Here is a 17,769-nt window from a genome sequence, read left to right as displayed (position 1 = left end):
TAAAAATTAAAAAAGGAATAAAAATAAATGACAAAAGAAAAAATTAAAAAGGAAAAAATGAAAAAAATGGAAAGCAAAGGGGGAGAATGGAAACAGTAAAATGAGAAAAGCACTTAAACCAATTTGAAAATTTAAAAAAAAGGAAAAAATTGGAAAAAAAGTATCTAGGAAAAGAAACTAAATCTCAAAGTGCTTTGAGCTGGGTGTTCCCAGCTGTTCCCTGTCTGAGCTCACTCCCTTCCAGCGGTTGTTACTTTCCAGGTCCTCTCTGTGTCCCCCAGCAGTGCCAGGGGTGTCCTCCACAAATTCCTCAGGAGTGAGACAGAGTCTTCAACACATTTGGGGGCAAAGGTGTGCCCCTAAACCCCATGAGACACTTTGTCCCCAGCTTTGGTGTCCACAAGGTGTTTTGGGGGGAAAACCCAGGACTGACAGGTAACTGCTGATGCCAGGAACACATCCAGCAGGATCAGCAACCCTGGCACCAGCCATGGATCTCCACATCCATCCATCAGCCCCTGAGGAGCCTCCCCCATGCCCAGGCAGAAGGAGCAGACAACAAACACCACCAGGAAAGTGTCACCTTCTTTAATTAAAAATAAAAATACAGGAGAACACGGTTTTCTGTGGATGCTGGGAAGCAGCTCTGCACTGCTCTGCCCCGGGGAGCTCCTGGGAGCCAGGCTCCAGCACCCAGGGCTGTGCAAATTCACACGGAACCACGCAGAGCTCTCCTTGGCCTCCTCTTCCTCACGCAGAGGTGGCACCAGCACGGAGAGGACAGTCCTTGTAACACCGACTCCGCAGAGGGGAGTGGGGCAAGGCAGAGCAGCAGGTGTATTTACAGATGGGAAACGTTTCAAATACAGCATTTCTGCCCCAGGAGCAAAGCCAAGGATTTTCCACCCAAAAGCAACAGCGGAAAACCATCCAGCAGCCCCCGGCCCTGTCACGCTTGTCGTGCCTTCTTGTTCTTCTTCTTCTGCTCCTTGAGGGCTGCGTCGTGGGCTTTCCTCTTCTCAGCCAGTTTGTTGGCCTGGGGAGAGACCCCGAGACCCCCAGTCAGAGCAGGACAGGGGCTGCCAGCCCTCGGTCCCACCGACACTCCAGCTGCACGTGCAGGACGGGCCCCACAGCACCGGGATCAGGGGTGGGACACGGAGAGCCCTGAGGGGACACAGGGAGCTCTGCCTGCCTGGGGACACTGGCAGGGACCTCAACACCTTCAGCAGGGCCAGGGAGGAGCAGAAGGAGCGAGTGGGTTTGGGAAGAGCCTGCCCCAGGGTGCAGGTGAGGGGCCCAGTCTCCGTACCTCGCGGATTTTGCGCTTCTTCCCGAACATGATCTTCTTGTAGAGGTACTTCTCCCTCTTCTTCATCATCATGATGGCCAAGCGCTTCTCCTCGCTCTGCTGCTCCTGCTCCAGGCGCTGCTTGTCCTCCAGCCGCACCTTCCCCGCCGTCACCTTCACAGGAAGCACCTGTGGGGAGCCAGGGAGCTCAGGATACCGGGAACCCACCCTCCTTCCACAGGCAAAGCATTCCCAGCCCTTCCACTGCGGGCCAGGGAGAGCCACAGCTCTCACAGCCAGGCCCTGACAGCTCTCACAGCCAGGCCCTGACAGCATTGGAGCTGCAGCTCACGAGTGTGGGGCCAGGAACACCCCTGAAGTGTTCCAGGCCAGGCTGGACAGGGCTTGGAGCAACCTGGGACAGTGGGAGGTGTCCCTGCCCATGGCAGGGGGTGGAACAAGATGAGCTTTAAGGCCCCTCCCGACCCAAACCGTTCCATGACTGAATGTCCCAGTGGTCCCAGGACAGGGACACCCCTCAGCAGGGACAAGGGCACTGGAGCTGCCTCCATGGGCTCCCACCTTGCTCTGAGTCTTCTGCTCTTCCATTTTCTGCTCTTCCATCTTCTGTAATTTCATCTCCTCTTCTTTCTCAGACTCATCTTCCTCTTCCTCCTCTTCTTTGTCATTGTCACCTTCCTCTTCCTCTTCTTCTTCCTCTTCCTCTTCACTCTCTTCCTCTGCAAGGAGACAGCACCGTTACCTTTGGGATGCTCTGGAGCAGGCACAGCCCAGCTCCCAATTTCCTCTGAGAATCCCACCTGGATTCTCTCCCCTCTGCAGGGCCAGCAGCTTCAGCTTCTCAGGAGGGACGTAGTCACCCTCCTTCTCCGTCACGAAGGGCGAGAGGTGCGGGGGCAGCAGGACCCCGGGGAAATAATCAGCCATGGGCAGGCACAGCTTGGCGTTGACCGAGTCAAAAACCCACTGGGGCTGCAGGTAGTACCTGGGCAGAGGGGTCCCAGCTCAGGCTCTGGAGCCCAGGGACAGCTCTGGGATGGCTGTTGTGGGGAAGGGCCCTGCCCCACCCACCTGCCAACCACCTGCTTGTCCAGGCGGGGCCGGTCGATGATGTGGTGGGTGATGGACGGGTCGGTGGCGTCGTAGGTGGCACCGATGCACAGGGACTTGTCCCAGGACACCTGGCCACCGAAGCACCTGCGGGCACACCACCGAGGGGTCAGACGGTCAGGGGGACCCTCAGGGTCACCCCACCCACAGGACACGGGGTGGGTTGGCCCCAAAAGTCCTGCCAGAGGGGGAGGCCAGGGCTGCCGAGGGTCTCCTGCCCACCACGCACCGGATGATGAAGGCCAGTGGTTCCCGGGGCACCTCCCTGTTGAGGAAGAAGCGCAGCCCCTCAAAGAGCTTCTTGTGCTTCTCCAGAGCCTCCTGCTCCTTCTTCTTGGCGTCCATCAGCTCTGCTGTCTCCTGCTCAGAGCAAAGCCCTCAGCCCCCTCCCCACACGCAGCCCTTGCCAAGGAGGGGTCTCAGGAGCTGTCCCCAAGCTGCCAGCCTGGGCACAGGACAGGGATGAGCCCCCCACCAGGGTCTTACCCCCTCCACTGGGAATTCATCCACCTCCACCTCATCCTCGTGGGTTGGAGCCACTGCCCGGGCCAGGCTGGCGCTCAGAGCCGAGAGCCTCTGCAGGGAGAGGACACGGAGTCACATCCAGGGGGTGGGAAAAGGGGCAGCCCCACGGGGGAAGGGGATGTCACAGAGCAAGAAGCCAGAAGAGGCAGGGCCTGGACAGAGTTCAGCCTCCTCCAGGCACTGTCCCCAGCGTGGGACTCTGGGGGTCCCTGGCCATGCAGGAGGAGGCCGGTGGTGCCTGAGGCCTAGCCCAGCTCTGCCCTACAGGAACAGGGAGTTTGGGATCAGCCCCTTCCACCCTGGAGGGATCTGGCTCTGTCCTTCTCTGCCACACCAGGAGGGCTGTGGGCAGGACACAAAACCCACAGCATCCCCAGCAGTGTCCCTCACCTCCAGGTAGCTCTCTGAATCCATGGCGTACTCCTTGCCCTCTGCAGGCTTCAGCTCATCCTCAGCCTGGCTGTCAATCTGGGCAGGAAAAGGGGTGAGGAGGCAGCTCCCAAAAAGAAATATCCCACATATCGCCCATTTCCACCCTCCCTCCCACCTACCCGGGCTGCCACCACCCCAGGTGGGTGGCACACAGTGACCCCAGGCGCTGGCCTCACCTTGGGGGGGTACAGCAGGTTCAGGGAGTGGTAGAGGCGGAAGTTGACGAAGCCCAGCAGGGTGGTGTAGAACTCGGTGAAGGTGGCCATGACCCGGTAATCCACGTCTGTGGGGTGCTGCCAGCACACGGGATGGACACAGGGATCAAGGACTCCCCTCCACAGGGGCCCACCCCACCCACAGGGAGAAGGATCATATAATGTCCCCATTTAGGAAGGGACACCTGCCCAGACCCCACCAACCCCACCCTGTCCATCCCTGGCAGCGCTGCCCAAAGGCTCCTGGAGCTCTGGCAGCCTCGGGGCCGTGCCCATTCCCTGGGCAGCCTGGGCAGTGCCAGCACCTCTGGGGGAAGAACCTTTCCTGCTCTCCAGCCTGAGCTGCCCTGGCCCAGCTCCAGCCGTGCCCTGGCTGCTGTCCCTGTCCCAGAGCTCAGTGCCCGCCCCTCCTCTTCCCCAAGAGATTTCTCCTGTGGACACCTGAGCTCCTTCCCTCCATGCTGTGCTGCCCCTGGGAGCAGAGGAGGGAAGAACCTTCCCCTGAAAACCAACCTAAACATGCCCCAGTCGCAGAGGTGTCCCAGCCACCACCAGACCCTGGGCAGGGAGAACTCTGCAGGTCCTGCTGCCACCCCTCCACGCCTGGATTCATGGAACACTTCAGCCCACCATGGATGGGGACCCTGGGGTTTGGTCCAGGGACTCCAACTCTTCAAGGTGAGGAGTGCAGGGTATGGCAGAGATGGACAAGAGCAGGATAAGGGGCAATGGCTTCCCCCTGTCAGAAAGCAGGGAAGGATGCCCTGGCACAGGGTGCCCAGAGCAGCTGTGGCTGCCCCATCCCTGAAGTGTCCAAGGCCAGGCTGGACGGGGCTTGGAGCCACCAGGTCCAGTGGAAAGCGTCCTTGCCCACAGCAGGGGTGGAATGGGATGAGCTTTAAGGCTCCATTCCAAGTGAAAACATTCCGGGGTTCTGATTCAGAACCACAAAACCTCAACCCAACCGTGCCCAGCCCTGGAAATCACGTGAGGGAACGGAGAGGGCCAGGCCGTGCCTGTGACTCCTGCCAAGCCTCAGGGGAAGCTGTCCCAGCACAGAGGGGACATCTCTGTGCCCTGCTGCCTGGGGGACACAGCAGATCCCTCTGGGGAGGCTGCAGGATCTGACTCATCCCTTCCCTCTGCTCCAGCACCTCACTGGCACAGGTTAATCTTTAATGGCTGATAAAGAACTCGTTAATGACCGAGGGCAGGGGAGCTGTGGAGACTGGTACCTGCAGCCCCAGGGGATCCCCAGGTGACAGGTGCCCGTGTCCCCACGTGCCTCTGCAGCCAGGCCCCGTGGCCTGCGCCACACGTGCCACGGGACGGTCCCTCCCCCCTTGGAGGGCTCCTGGGGTGACCCCCCGGGCTCTCCTCAGGTACTCACATCGTGGGCGAAGGCGTAGGGGGTGATCCAGGTGATGGGCTGCCCCAGCACCTCTGCCTGGTAGTAGATGCCCTTGATGGAGAGGAACACCTGGCAGGACAGAGCCCGGCTCAGCGGGGGGAAGGCTCTGTGTCCCTGTCACCCCTCCTGCAGCAGGAGGTGACCTGAAAGCGCAGAGCCCAGCCAGGGGGGAGCTCCCAGCAGCTCCAGCAGCTCCAGCAGCTCCCAGAGCCCCCAGCAGCCCCCAGCAGCTCCCAGAGCCCCCAGCAGCTCCCAGCAGCCCCCAGCAGCCCCCAGCAGCTCCCAGCAGCCCCCAGCAGCTCCAGCAGCCCCCAGCAGCCCCCAGCAGCCCCCAGCAGCTCCCAGCAGCCCCCAGCAGCCCCCAGCAGCTCCCAGCAGCTCCCAGCAGCTCCCAGCATCTCCCAGCAGCCCCCAGCAGCTCCAGCAGCCCCCAGCAGCCCCCAGCAGCTCCAGCAGCCCCCAGCAGCCCCCAGCAGCTCCCAGCAGCCCCCAGCAGCCCCCAGCAGCCCCCACCTTGCGCAGGGAGCGGGAGGCGATGACGTAGTTCTGGAACTCCACGGCCAGGCGCCGGCACAGCTGGATGGTCTGGACGTGGCACTTGCCCGTGCGGGGGAAGGTGGAGAACAGGAAGCACATGGACAGGGCATCATCCAGGTCCCGCAGGGCGTCCACAAACGTGGGGTACCTGTGCCCAGGGGGGGACAAAGGGGTCACACCCAGCCCCAGAGTGCTGCTGGGGATGGGGGAGAACCTGGCTGAGAATGGAATGGGAATTGTGGAGCATCCACCTGCACATCCCAGCAGAGCCAGACACAGAGAGATGGAATATCCTGATTTAGGAATGATTATGGGGTTTCCTCCCTCCTGTGTCCCCTCCTTGATCACAGTCACCAAACTCACCAAAGCCTTGGCAGCATTAACCCTTCACCAGCCCTCCAAGGGAACACCCCACAGGAGAGCAGGGGAGCTCCCTGTGTCCTCCTGGAGCCTGCCAGGATGGCTGGGCATTCCTGAGCTCTCATTCCTTCTTCTCCCACCCAGAAACACAAAATTCCACCAACACCTCCAGAAATTACACACGAGGTGGATTCCCAGAGAGGGATGGATGTGGTGAAAGATCAGAGAATCCCAGGATACTTTGGGCTGGCAGGGACATTAAAGCCCAACCAGCTCCACCCCTGCCATGGGCAGGGACACTTTCCACTATCCCAGGGTGTTCCCAGCCCCATCCAGCCTGGCCCTGGGCACTGCCAGGGATCCAGGGGCAGCCACAGCTGCTCTGGGCACCCTCCCAGGGAACAATTCCCAATTCCCAATGTCCCATCCAGCCCTGCCCTCTGGCAGTGGGAAGCCATTCCCTGTGTCCTGTCCCTCCATCCCTTGTCCCCAGTCCCTCTCCAGCTCTCCTGGAGCCCCTTCAGGCCCTGCAAGGGGCTCTGAGCTCTCCCTGGAGCTTCTCCTCTCCAGGTGAGCACCCCCAGCTCTCCCAGCCTGGCTCCAGAGCAGAGGGGCTCCAGCCCTTGCAGCATCTCCTCCTCTGGGCTCTCTGCAGCAGCTCCAGGTCCCTCCTGTGCCTGCCCAGGGCTGGATGCTGCAGGGGGCTCAGGCAGGGCTGCCTCACCTCTCCTTGACGATGTGGTCGAGTTTGTAGGTGGGTTTGTTGTCCTTCAGCCTCTCCGCAGTGCCCCACTCGCTCTTGCCGTAGGCTTTGCGCAGTTTCCTGACGAACACCTGGGGGGGACAGGCCCGTGGGGGCTCCGCAGGCCGGGCCCGGCCCCGGGGAACCCCCGGGGGGGACACTCACCTTGTACTCCCGGAATTTGTTCACAATGGGCTCGTGGAGCAGGAATTTGATGTCCTTGAGCAGGTAGAAGGTCCTGGGGGCGGTGGAGCCCTTGTTCACCTTCTTCTTGTGCTTGGGCTCGTGGGGGTAAATCCCCTTGAGGATGCAGAGTCGCCTGGGGACAGGGACAGCGCTGGGACGGGGGGCTGCAGCTCCCCTGGGTCAGCCCAGGCCTTTCCTTGGGAGGGGGAACCCCGAATTTGGCAGCCTGGCACCCAGGACAGGCTGCAGGACCCCCGGGGAAAGGGCCAGGCATTGGGGAGGAGCTCAGGGTGCCCCACAGCCCCAGCCTCGGCCCCTCTGCTCCCCCCGGGGGCGGTCGGGGGGTCCGGACGGGCACAGCTCTGGGGCTCTGGGCACCTCAGGGGGTGCAGGGCTGGGGAGCAGCGCTCGGTGTTGATTCCAGGGGCACCGGGAATCCCGGGGGAGGCGAGGCCGCCCTGCAGCCACCGTGGGCTCCATCGCCGCCCCGGGGGGCCCGGGGGGGCTCAAGGGCACCGGAGGGTTCGGGGTTTAGGGGCTCCTGAGGGGCAGGGGGGTCTCAGGGACGCACCTGAAGTCGGGCAGGCTCAGCTGCAGCTTCTTCCGCGCCCGGTTCCGGGTGATGTAGTTGGTGGCGGCTCCGCGCTCGTACTGCGGAGAGACGGGGGCGCTGAGGGGACCCCCGGGAGCGGGGCGGGAGCAGAGACGGGGACCGGGGGATGGCGGGGCTGGAAGGGGGCACCGGGAGAGGGAGCGAGCGCCGCTCCCGGGGAGGGCGGCACGGCCACCGGGGCGGGGGGAGCAGCCAGGGAGCGGCCCCGGGGGGCAGGGAGGGGGCAGGGAGGGGCACGGGCAGGGCGGAAAGAGCGGCGGGACGGGCCCGGTACCTTCTTCTTCTCCAGCCCGCCCATGGCGCCGCCGCCGCGTGCGCCCGCGCCGCGCAGGACCCCCCGCTGCCCGCGCCGCGCCTGCGCCCGCCGCCGGGCCCGAGCGCGCCGCAGCGGCCCCGCGCGGGCACCGAGCGCAGCGGGGGCACCGCCAGCACCGCGGGCACCGAGCGCAGCCCGGGCAGAACGAGCGGCCGGGCCGGGGCAGGCGGCACCGGCGGTTCAGTCAGGCGCGCCGCGGGCAGCCCGCAGCCTCAGCAGGAGGGGTCCTGATGTGCAGGGCGAGGCGCGGGGCGCGGTGCATGCCGGGATACAGCGGGGCACCGGGGCGCGGTGCATGCCGGGATATAGCGGGGCGGCACCGGGCGCGGTGCATGCCGGGATACAGCGGGGCGGACCCGGCGGTCCCGGCCCGGTGTCGGTTCCCGGTTCTCGGTCCCGGCCCGGGGTCGGTTCCCGGTTCTCGGTCCCGGCCCGGGGTCGGTTCCCGGTTCTCAGTCCCGCCCCGGGATCGCGGCCGCGGGTCCCTGCCCGGGCCTGCGGGTCTCGCCGCCCTCCCGTGCTCCCTGCCGCCGCAGCACCGGCCCGGGGGCCCACAGCGTGTGTGGGGAGCTCCCGGGGTCTCGGTGCCCGGGGGTCCCCGGGCCGGCGGGACGCAGCCCCGGCGGTGCCGGGATTCCCTCCCGGGCTCGGGATTCGCTTTGGAGGCTCAGGCCGCCGCGGCCGCCCCGGCAGGGCGAGTTCCACGTCCCGGGGCTCAGGACCGCCACACCCACCCGGTTTTAGGGGATTTTTGGGGGGTTTTGCCCCGTCCCCGCCTGTCCCGCGGCTGCCGCTGCTCAATCTCCGCCTTCTCGATTAAATCCTGCTCGGAGGCGAGCGTGGCGATTCTCCTCCCGCGGGTTTGGCCGGGATTTCAGCCCCGTCTGTTTTCGGGCTGTGGCCGCCGGCGTTGCCCCGAGCAGCGGCGCCTCGGGTCGGGCTGCCCCGGGCGGGGTGTCCGGTGTGTCCCGGGCGGGGTGTCCCGGTGTGTCCCGGGCAGGGTGTCCCGGTGTGCCCCGGGCTGTCCCGGTCTGTCCCGGGCAGGGTGTCCCGGTGTGCCCCGGGCAGGGTGTCCCGGGCTGTCCCGGGCAGGGTGTCCCGGTGTGTCCCGGGCGGGGTGTCCCGGTCTGTCCCGGGCAGGCTGTCCCGGGCTGTCCCGGGCAGGGTGTCCCGGTGTGTCCCGGGCGGGGTGTCCCGGTGTGCCCCGGGCAGGGTGTCCCGGGCTGTCCCGGGCAGGGTGTCCCGGTGTGTCCCGGGCGGGGTGTCCCGGTCTGTCCCGGGCAGGCTGTCCCGGGCTGTCCCGAGCCGCCCGGGCGTGTCCCCGCCGCCCCGGGCTGCGCCTCAGCCGGACTCGTGCCCCGTGTGTTTGTGCTGACTCGGCTCCGGCGTGCGGAAGCGGCCTCCGGTCACACCTTCCCGAGCTGTCCCGGCTGCCGGCGGGGCTGTGCCACCGCCGTGTCCCCGGTCCCGCTCCGCCATGGGGCTGCCGCTCGTCCCGCTGCTGCTGCCGCTGCTGCTGCCCGCGCTGCTGCCCGCCCGCTGCTGCGGTGAGTGCGGCCCCGGCCCCCAAACCCGCCCGGGACACCCTGCCCGGGGCTCCCCTGAGCCCGCCCTGAGCTCCGGGGGTACCGGAGGAGCGGGGCTGGGGGTGATCAGCCCCGTCTCCAGCCCCTCGTGACGAATTCTCCGGGGCTCAGCGCCTCTCAACCCCACCCGTGCCACCCCTTCCCCTGCCCGGAGCCAGCCCGTGCCCACCCCTCCCACGGGTCCCTGGGGGCAGAGGTGTCACCCCAGACCCCTGCCACCCCCTCGGGCTCTCTGTGCTCCTCTCCGTGTCACTTCCTTGTCTCTTCCTCTTCTTTTTTGCCGGGAAATTTGGAAGTTTTGTGATCTGGGGGGTGCGTGGATGGGTGGGTGCTGGGGGTCCCTCCCCAGCGCGGCCCCGCACAGCTCTGGGGGGGCTGTGGAGCTGCAGGGCCGTGCCCGGGGGGCTCTCGGCTGACCTGTGCTGCCCCTCGGGGCCGGGCAGAGCCCCCGGAGGGCTCGGCGGGCGCCGTGCGGGCGCTGAGTGCGCGGCTGCTGGGGCTGGCGGGGGACCCCACGCGGGACCCCGACCCCGCCGTGTACCTGGCGCTGCGCCTGGCCCGCCAGCACGACCCGGGGCTGGAGCAGCGCTACCTGGAGCGGCTGCAGGACACCTTCCAGCGCCCCTTCGGCAGGTGGGTGCGTGCCCGGGGTGCCCCGCGCGCCTTTGGGGCCGCTCCTGTCACCCACACTGATCCTGTCCCCACAGGAGCCTGCAGGGCCACGGCCGCTCGCGGTGGGACACTGAGCGCAGCAGGTAGGTGTGGGTGTCCCGAGGTCCCCTCGGGGCTGGTGGCACTCAGGGCGGTGTCCTGGGAGGTGCCGGTGCCTCGCAGGAGCGCGGCGGAGCCCCCGCAGACGGGGCGGCTGGCACTGTACCTGCTGGGGCTGCAGGCCGCCTGTCCCCCGCTCGGTCCTCATCGCTCGCTGGTGACGTGGCTCAAGTACTACCTGGAGGAGGACTGGACAGGTGAGAGTGTCCCGGGGTGAGTGCCCACCTGGCGCCAGCTCGCCCTGGTGACACCGCGTACTGTCCCCAGGCTCGCGGCAGCAAGGCCACCCCATCACCAGTTACTACCAGTACGGGCTGGGCGTGCTGGCGCTGTGCGTGCACCACAAGCGGGTGCGGGAGGAGGTGGTCCGGCGGCTCCTCACGGCCCAGCGCCGTGGAAAGCTCGGGCACGGTGGCAACTCCGTGGGTAAGGGCCCGTGGGCGCAGGGGTGGCGCCCTGGCGGGTGTGTGACTCCGGGGTGACACCGGGCTGTCCCTGCAGACACCGAGGCCGTGCTGGCGCTGGCCTTCACCTGCCTGGAGCGGAGGAGGTTGGTGGGGACCGAGCTGGCGGCCGAGCTCCGGGTGGCCGCACACGAGGCCAGCAGGAACATGGCCAAGGCTCAGGGCCCCGACGGCATCATCGGCAACATCTACAGCACCCCGTGGGCCCTGCAGGTGGGTGTCACCTGAGGGGACATCTGGGCTGGCATGGGAACGGGCATGGGGGAAGCGGGTCTGCAGATACGGGTGTGGGTGCCCAGGCAGATGCAGCTGCCGTGGGGCGGGTGATGCTCAGCAGTGCAGTGCCCAGGCACCCAACCCTCCTCCCTCTTCCACCCACCTCCATCCCTCCCTCCCTGTCCCAGGTGTTCCTGGCCACGGGCGAGTGCCAGACGGAGCCGGCGTTTGGCCAGGCCATGGCTGCGCTGCTGGAGCAGCTGGACGCCTTCGGCAGCGCCGCCACCATGGCCCAGGCGCTGCCGGTGCTGCACGGCCGCTCCTACCTGGACATCGCCTCCATGGGCTGTGGGGAGGAGCCAGGTGGGAGCTGGGCTAACGGGACTGGGGTCAGCACTGGTGTCCCCACAGGAGGGCCTGGGTGTCACTAGTGCCGTGGTGGCTTCTGGCAGACACGCTGACACCCCTGGACATGGAGCCCCTGGCTGAGGTGCCGGGGAATAAGAAGGTGCAGCTGGTGGTGGAGTGTCCCCTGCCCTGGTGCTACGATCTCAAACTCTACGACCGCCTGGTGCCCGTGCCCGCTGCCGCCTCCCTCCTGGACGTGCTGCAGGCGGCTGCTGCGCTGGACCCCCATGACTTCAGGTATGTGGGGGTCACGCTGTGGTGGCCACGTGTCCTGCAGCTGGGCCCTGTGCCAGGCTCCCTGCGGCTCCCAGCACACAGCTCCCGTGGGAGCAGCTCTGTACCCCACCAGCAGTGCCGGGGCCGCACCCTCGCCCCCCTGACCCTGCTGTCCCACCCCAGGTTCCACACCCAGGACACCCCCCAGGGACCCTTCCTGACCGAGGTGCTGGGGCTGGAGGCCCGGCAGGAGAAGCGGAACTACTGGCAGATCCTGACTGCGCCCAACACCCCCCTGCAGATGGGTGAGTGGTGGGTGGGGGTCCCTGGGGAGGTGGCAGGGGTCCCCTGCAGCCCTGTGGCTGCTGTCTCACCCCAAACTGTTGTCCCTCTCCCTACAGGTATCGCTGACTACAGACCCCAGGATGGGGAGACGCTCATCCTGCGCCTCAGCGAGTGGTAGAGGGCGGGGGGTGATGGCAATGAAAGCCCCGCTGTAGGCACAGGATCTGTCGGCTCTGTGCCTCCTGCTTTCCATGGGCCAGCACCCAGATCTGCCAGGGGCGGGCGAGGGGACACACACGGTGCTCTGTGTCCTGCAGGTGCAGTGGGACAGGAGCACCAAAATGAGCAGCTCCTCCAGTCCTGGTCCCACTCGGGAACGGGGCAAGCGGCCGCTGGGAGGAGCCGTTTTTGGGGTGTCCAAAGCATTTTTGGGACGGCCAAAAATTTGGGGAGTCTGAGTCAGCGCTGTTCATCCTCAGCAAGCTGGGATCCTCCTCCTTTGTAACCCCCTGGGGGTCGCAGGGCTCGGGGAGCGCGGTGCCGGAGGGACACCCCCGGGTGTGCCCAAATCTGCGCGGTTCCCCGGGAGTTTAATCCAGCCCCCAAAATCCGCGGGGCAGTGGCGGTTCGGGGTCGGGGCCGAGCCGGGCTCGGAGGCAGCGGCGCTGTCAGCACGGAGGCAGCGCAGGGAGCCGAGGCCCGGGTGCCCCCGGTTCCCCCGGTGCCCGCCCGGCAGTGACGCGCGGCCTCGCAGGGCGGAGCCTCCGCCCGCCGCTCCCGCCATCACCAAACTTTGCTGCTCCGCCGCCGCCGCCGCCGCCGCCTCCCGGCACATGGCACCGCCAGCGCGGCGCTGAGCCCCGCCAGCACCCCGGCCGGGCCACCGCCACCGCCACCGCGGGGACAGCGCGGCCGCACCGCCGCCCACCGCGGGGCTCCCGGGAGGACGGGGCAGAGCGGCGAGCGCCGGCCGGAGGCGGCGGGACCGGCGCCCATGTGCCCGCGGCCGCGGCGGGGCGATGCCGCCGCCATGGGCGCGGCGCGGCCCGGGAAGGCCGAGCCGGGGCGGGCGGAGCGGGGCCGGCCGGCGCTGCCGCTGACCCTCAGCGTGCTGGCCTGGCTGGGCACCGGCACCACCATGGCCGGCCTCAACAAGTGGATCTTCGCGGCGCACGGCTTCCGTTACCCGCTGCTGCTCTCGGCGCTGCACATGCTGTCCGGCGTGGCCGTGGGGTACCCGCTGGGCTGGGCACGGGCACCGGGGCCGCGGCCCCGCGCCAGGATCTACCTGCTCAGCCTCACCTTCTGCTCCAGCGTGGCCCTGGGCAACCTGGGCCTGAGCTACGTGCAGCTGGACGTGGCCCAGGCCGTGGCCACCACCACGCCGCTGGTGACGCTGGTGCTGGGGCTGCTGGCGGGCCGGCGGCCGCACCCGCTGCAGTTCTGGGCCATGGGGCCGGTGTGTGCCGGGGCCGCCTGCAGCATCGCCGGCGGCCTCTGCTTCTCCCAGCCCGGCTGCGGCTTCCTCCTGGCCGCCACCGTGCTCCGCGCCCTCAAGTCCATCCAGCAGAGTAAGTGCCGCTGTCCCTGCCCCTGCCCTGCATGTCTGCACAGCCCGCGGGGCACAGGGCTGCTGGCATCGCCTCGGTGCCACTCCCAGTGCTGGGGGTTCTCCCTGCTTGCCCTGCAACCCACCGGGCACCCTGCTGTCACCCCAGTCCCAATGCCACCCCACACTATCACTGGTGTCACCCTAGTGCCTCCTTTGTGCTGGTGATGCTCCCTGCCCACCCCGACCACAGTGTCACGCCAGCTGTGGTGACACTCTGGCTCCCAGTTTCACCCCAGCCCCGGTGCCACCCTTGTGTCACCCCAGAGCCACCCTCGTCCTTCTCAGGGCTGTGTCGTGTTTGTGGCCCTGAGGTGATGTGACCTGAGTTCAGTGATGACACCATTAGTGTCCCTGTGGTGTCCTTGGGCCACGGGGGGTGGAAGTGCCCTAGCTTGGTACAGGGTCACCCAGCCTGTCCCATCCCTGCACTCGCTGCGAGTCGCCCTTTCCTGGGGACTCTGGTGGCCACGGTGCCACCCGAGCCGGGGTGTCCTTGGCAGTGGCAGCCAGGAGCCAGCTGGAAAGGTTTTGGCTAGGAAGGGAGCATTTCTTCTGGAGCCTGTGACCTGTGGCACCATGGGGACGGGCTCTGGCATGGGGCCCTATGCCCACCCTGAGGTCTCCATGGCTGTACTGGGGTTCTGTGGGCTCCCAGGGGACACCATTTGTCATTGTGCCACTGTCCTGTCACCTTTTCAGCCCCGGTGGGAAATGGACAGTGGCACTGGGGAGGGTAGGGGCCTGTCTGTGTGTGGCAGCCAGCCCTGCTATGCCTGCTGTCCCCACTGTCCTCGGATGACCTGGAGGGGGGGACATGGGGACAAATGCTCCAAAACGGGCTGGGAAGGCTGCCCTGTCCAACCCTCCCGGTGGCACTCCGACCCCAAACAGCCACCCTTGAAAGTGGACACTCTTGGAATTAGGGTATCCCCAGAGAGAGACACCCCCTAAACCAAGGAATCCCAGAAATGAAGGACTCCTGAACAGAGACACATCCTAACCAACCTCTAAACCGGGACCCCCCCAAACCAGGGCAGCCCCAACTCATGGAAAGAACTGCCCCCCCCACCCCTTCTCCCCTTCCCAGTGACATTTGGGATCTCTTTACTGCTGGGTCTCCTGTGGGTGTCCCTGCAGTGGCTGGCTGTTCCCGTGGGGTGTCCCACTGACCGTCCCCTGTCCCCCCAGGTGTGCTGCTCCAGGAGGACCGTCTGGACGCGCTGTCCCTGCTCGGCCTGACGTCCCTGCCCAGCTTCGTGCTGCTGTTCGGGGCGGCCGTGGCGCTGGAGCTGGGCCCCTCGTGGCAGGGCGTGCTTCGGCCCGACGCCGCGCTCTGGGGCTGCGTCCTGCTCAGCTGCCTGGGCTCCGTCCTCTACAACCTGGCCACCTCCTGCCTCCTGTCCCTCACCTCGGCGCTCACGCTGCACCTCCTGGGCAGCCTCACCGTGCTGGGCAACCTGCTGCTGTCGTGGCTGCTGTTCGGCACGCGGCTGGGCGCGCTGGGCTACGCCGGCGTGGCGCTGACGCTGGCGGGGATGGTGCTGTACCACCAGCCCCGGCTGCTGCCCGCCTGCTGGGGCCCGCGGCGGCACCCGCGCCACGAGTAGGGACTGGGGGGTCGGGGCCAGGAGGGCTCTGGGGGAGCGCTGTGCACGCGTGTGCCAGGGTTGTGCCAGCGTGTGAGACTCTGTGCACATGTACCAGTGTGTGTGTGACTCTGTGCACGTGTGTGCCAGGGTTGTGCCAGGGTGTGAGACTCTGTGCACGTGTGTGCCAGGGTGTGTGACTCTGTGCACGTGTGTGCCAGTGTGTGTGTGACTCTGTGCACGCGTGTGCCAGGGTTGTGCCAGGGTGTGAGACTCTGCATGTGTGTGCCAGGGTGTGTGACTCTGTGCACATGTACCAGTGTGTGACTCTGCACGTGTGTGCCAGGGTGTGTGTGACTCTGTGCATGTGTGTGCCAGGGTTGTGCCAGGGTGTGAGACTCTGTGCACGCGTGTGCCAGAGTGTCTGTGACTCTGTGCACATGTACCAGTGTGTGACTCTGCACGTGTGTGCCAGGGTGTGTGAGTCTGTGCACATATGTGCCAGGGTGTGTGTGACTCTGTGCACGCGTGTGCCAGGGTGTCTGTGACTCTGTGCACATGTACCAGTGTGTGTGTGACTCTGCATGTGTGTGCCAGGGTGTGTGTGACTGTGCATGTGTGTGCCAGGGTGTGTGTGTGACTATGAATGCATGTCCCAGGGTGTGTGTGACTGTGCACATGTGTGCCAGTGTGTGTGACTCTGTGTGCACACACAGCTGCTGAGGCACACAAGTGTGTCAGTGTGCACAGTTGTGTGCATGTGTGTTTTCTGGTGTGCCCAGAAGTGAGTGTCCACGTCCTGCTTTGCACAGTGTGCTGGTGTGCCCAGCACTGTGCACATGGACATGCTGACATGCACACGTGTTGTGTGCAGATGTGTTGAATTACACGCTCTTGGGTGTGCGTGGGTGTGCACAGCTCTGTGCCTGTGAGTGTGCACAGGCTCTGCAGGTGTGAGCAGGGTGTGTGTGTGACGCTGCACACGTTGGTGTGCACAGCTCTGTGCAAGCAGGTCTCATGCTTGTGGACACGTGTGCGGTGCCACAGGCTGTACCAGGTGTGCACACAGTGTCTGTGTGGCACACGTGTGCTGCTGTGTGCAGGTTAGGTGTGCACAGCCCTGTGTGTGCTGCTGGCAGGTACCGCTGTGCGCTGGCTCTGCACGTGTCCCTGTGTGTGCACACACGACACGCACACAGGGACACGTGGCTCTGGATACACGGCTCTGTCCCACGTGGGAAACAGACGTGTCTGTGTGTCTGTGTGTGTGTCTGTGTGTCTGTGTGCCTGTGTGTCTGTGTGAGTGTCACTACTGAGCTCTGCTGGCTGGAGTGGCCCCTGGCTCTCTGTGTACACCCAGGACAGGGCAGGTGTGTGTCCCCTCTGCTGTCCCCATCCCCACCGTGTCGTGACAATCCCACGGGGCTGCCGGTGGTGCTGCCAGTGTTGTCTTTGTCCCCACTACGCCCCTGAGCCCCACAGCTGTGCCCACCCCTCCCGGCTCGCTGCAGACTGGCACCCGTGGCAGAGATGGTGGGAGCCCAGCCGAGGGCATGGAGCAGCGTGGGCCAGCTGCCATCGCTCCAGGACAGTGGTGGGCTGTGACACGGGACAGAGCTGGGCTGTGACACAGCACGTGCTCACCATGGCAAAGGGACAACCCGGTGTGTGTGCCTGGCACAGCTGCTGGGGTCCGTGGTGGCCACACTTGTATCTCCACGCCGGGGCCGAAGGACCCAGCTCCGATTGCACTTGTCCCAAAATAAAGCTCTATTTTTGTTGTACTCCACCCTTGGCTTCCAGTGATCTCCTGGCCAAGAAGGAAGGGAGGAGCGCCCAGTGCAGGGAGAGGAAACTGAGGCACAGAAATGCCTCAGGATGTTCCAGCTCCTGTGTGCAGCACCTCCAGCTCCAGCAGTTCAGCTGTGGTTCGGCAGCCTCAGGCTGGCACTGGGACACCCCACAGGACACGGGAGGGATGCAGTGACACACAGAGCAGTCACTGACCACAAGTGTCTGCAAAAGGGCTGGGAGCTCTGCCCTGCCCAGGGTGGCATGACGCTGGAGCATCCTGTCCCCTGAGTCATGGAATCATGGAATATCCTGGGTTGGATATGCCACAAGGATTACCGAGTTCAGCTCCTTGCCCTGCACAGGACAGCCCCAAAAGTCACACCATGTGTTGCTTGTCCCTCCCCTCTCCAGCCTGGTGACTCACTTGAACACAAAAGCACACCCCCCGCTTCCCCTGGAAAATCCCCACTGGTTCCCGCCCTCTTTCCCAAACAGCGACTTTTTTCCATTATTAGGGCAGTGATTGAGGCTGCTTCCAGCAGCACCTGAGGAACGGCTCCTTCCCAGCACACGGGCGAGGTGCTGGCAGCTCTCCGGGGTGTGCCCAGCGTGCCACCGCTGCTGCCACCTTTGCCAAGGTGCCCCAGGTGCGACTGGAGCTGTGCCCATCGCAGAAAGGACACAGAGGGCCGCAGTGCTCAGCCAGCGGCCCCTGCTCTGGCCGGGAGCTGTTTGCCTTCTGGGCTCACATTCCAGAGGCTTTTTCACCGGGGGAGTGTTGGGAGGAGGAGTGAGACCTGCAAACCTACAGCATGGCTGGCTCAGGACCCTCTGCCAGGGACTCCCTGCCTATCCCGGCCCCCTGACCCCTTTGCTGGCACTAGGGCTGCCTGGATCCTGGCTCCATCCATGACTTTGCCTTTTCCAGCTTGGATTCAGTGCCATGGGGTGCTCCCAGTGCCCTGCAGCTCCCGGGAGCGCGGCCGGTGGTGGCCGTGTGTGTCCCTGTGCAGTGGTGACAGTGGCCAGGCTGGTCCTGGGGGTTCAAGGGCAGCATTCCTGCTGGGACAGG

At 65.8% G+C, this 17,769-nt stretch overlaps 3 protein-coding genes across 3 annotated transcripts; 2 read left to right on the top strand and 1 right to left on the bottom strand.

Moving 5' to 3' along the window:
• Positions 1-572: 572 nt before the first annotated feature.
• On the bottom strand, positions 573-7,846 carry PES1 (pescadillo ribosomal biogenesis factor 1). The gene is made up of 15 exons (XM_041719379.2): positions 7,718-7,846; positions 7,402-7,481; positions 6,810-6,963; positions 6,627-6,736; positions 5,519-5,690; positions 4,985-5,074; positions 3,556-3,672; positions 3,338-3,415; positions 2,909-2,998; positions 2,652-2,782; positions 2,384-2,509; positions 2,113-2,297; positions 1,874-2,031; positions 1,313-1,480; positions 573-1,036 (listed from the first exon to the last, which is right to left on the bottom strand). Exons 1-15 carry the CDS (start codon positions 7,739-7,741, stop codon positions 950-952), a joined length of 1,770 nt encoding a protein of 589 aa, XP_041575313.2. The 5' UTR covers positions 7,742-7,846; the 3' UTR covers positions 573-949.
• A 1,191-nt stretch (positions 7,847-9,037) lies between these two features.
• TCN2 (transcobalamin 2) lies at positions 9,038-11,930 on the top strand. The gene is made up of 10 exons (XM_041719378.2): positions 9,038-9,306; positions 9,789-9,978; positions 10,053-10,100; positions 10,180-10,313; positions 10,384-10,542; positions 10,618-10,793; positions 10,985-11,159; positions 11,249-11,441; positions 11,604-11,725; positions 11,822-11,930. Exons 1-10 carry the CDS (start codon positions 9,237-9,239, stop codon positions 11,881-11,883), a joined length of 1,329 nt encoding a protein of 442 aa, XP_041575312.2. The 5' UTR covers positions 9,038-9,236; the 3' UTR covers positions 11,884-11,930.
• A 136-nt stretch (positions 11,931-12,066) lies between these two features.
• On the top strand, positions 12,067-16,692 carry SLC35E4 (solute carrier family 35 member E4). The gene is made up of 2 exons (XM_030285658.4): positions 12,067-13,276; positions 14,506-16,692. The coding sequence occupies exons 1-2, from the start codon at positions 12,700-12,702 to the stop codon at positions 14,922-14,924; spliced, it is 996 nt and encodes a 331-aa protein (XP_030141518.4). The 5' UTR covers positions 12,067-12,699; the 3' UTR covers positions 14,925-16,692.
• Positions 16,693-17,769: the final 1,077 nt, after the last annotated feature.

Source organism: Taeniopygia guttata, chromosome 15, assembly GCF_048771995.1.
Source record: "Taeniopygia guttata chromosome 15, bTaeGut7.mat, whole genome shotgun sequence".
NCBI classification, from domain to species: domain Eukaryota; kingdom Metazoa; phylum Chordata; class Aves; order Passeriformes; family Estrildidae; genus Taeniopygia; species Taeniopygia guttata.
Note: the sequence above shows the minus strand (reverse complement) of the source record. Positions and strands in the feature narration are given on the sequence as shown.

What these genes read in the sequence shown, in the direction of transcription:
- SLC35E4 (XM_030285658.4), top strand. Translation starts at nt 12,700, where the DNA reads ATGTGCCCGCGGCCGCGGCGGGGCGATGCCGCCGCCATGGGCGCGGCG. An exon ending in CCTCAAGTCCATCCAGCAGA is followed by an intron (nt 13,277 to 14,505) that starts GTAAGTGCCGCT and finishes CTGTCCCCCCAG; the next exon opens with GTGTGCTGCTCCAGGAGGAC.
- TCN2 (XM_041719378.2), top strand. Translation starts at nt 9,237, where the DNA reads ATGGGGCTGCCGCTCGTCCCGCTGCTGCTGCCGCTGCTGCTGCCCGCG. An exon ending in CCTGGAGGAGGACTGGACAG is followed by an intron (nt 10,314 to 10,383) that starts GTGAGAGTGTCC and finishes TACTGTCCCCAG; the next exon opens with GCTCGCGGCAGCAAGGCCAC. An exon ending in GCACGGTGGCAACTCCGTGG is followed by an intron (nt 10,543 to 10,617) that starts GTAAGGGCCCGT and finishes CTGTCCCTGCAG; the next exon opens with ACACCGAGGCCGTGCTGGCG.
- PES1 (XM_041719379.2), bottom strand. Translation starts at nt 7,741, where the DNA reads ATGGGCGGGCTGGAGAAGAAGAAG. An exon ending in CTGAGCCTGCCCGACTTCAG is followed by an intron (nt 6,964 to 7,401) that starts GTGCGTCCCTGA and finishes CCCTGTCCCCAG; the next exon opens with GCGACTCTGCATCCTCAAGG. An exon ending in ATTCAGAGAGCTACCTGGAG is followed by an intron (nt 2,999 to 3,337) that starts GTGAGGGACACT and finishes CTCTCCCTGCAG; the next exon opens with AGGCTCTCGGCTCTGAGCGC.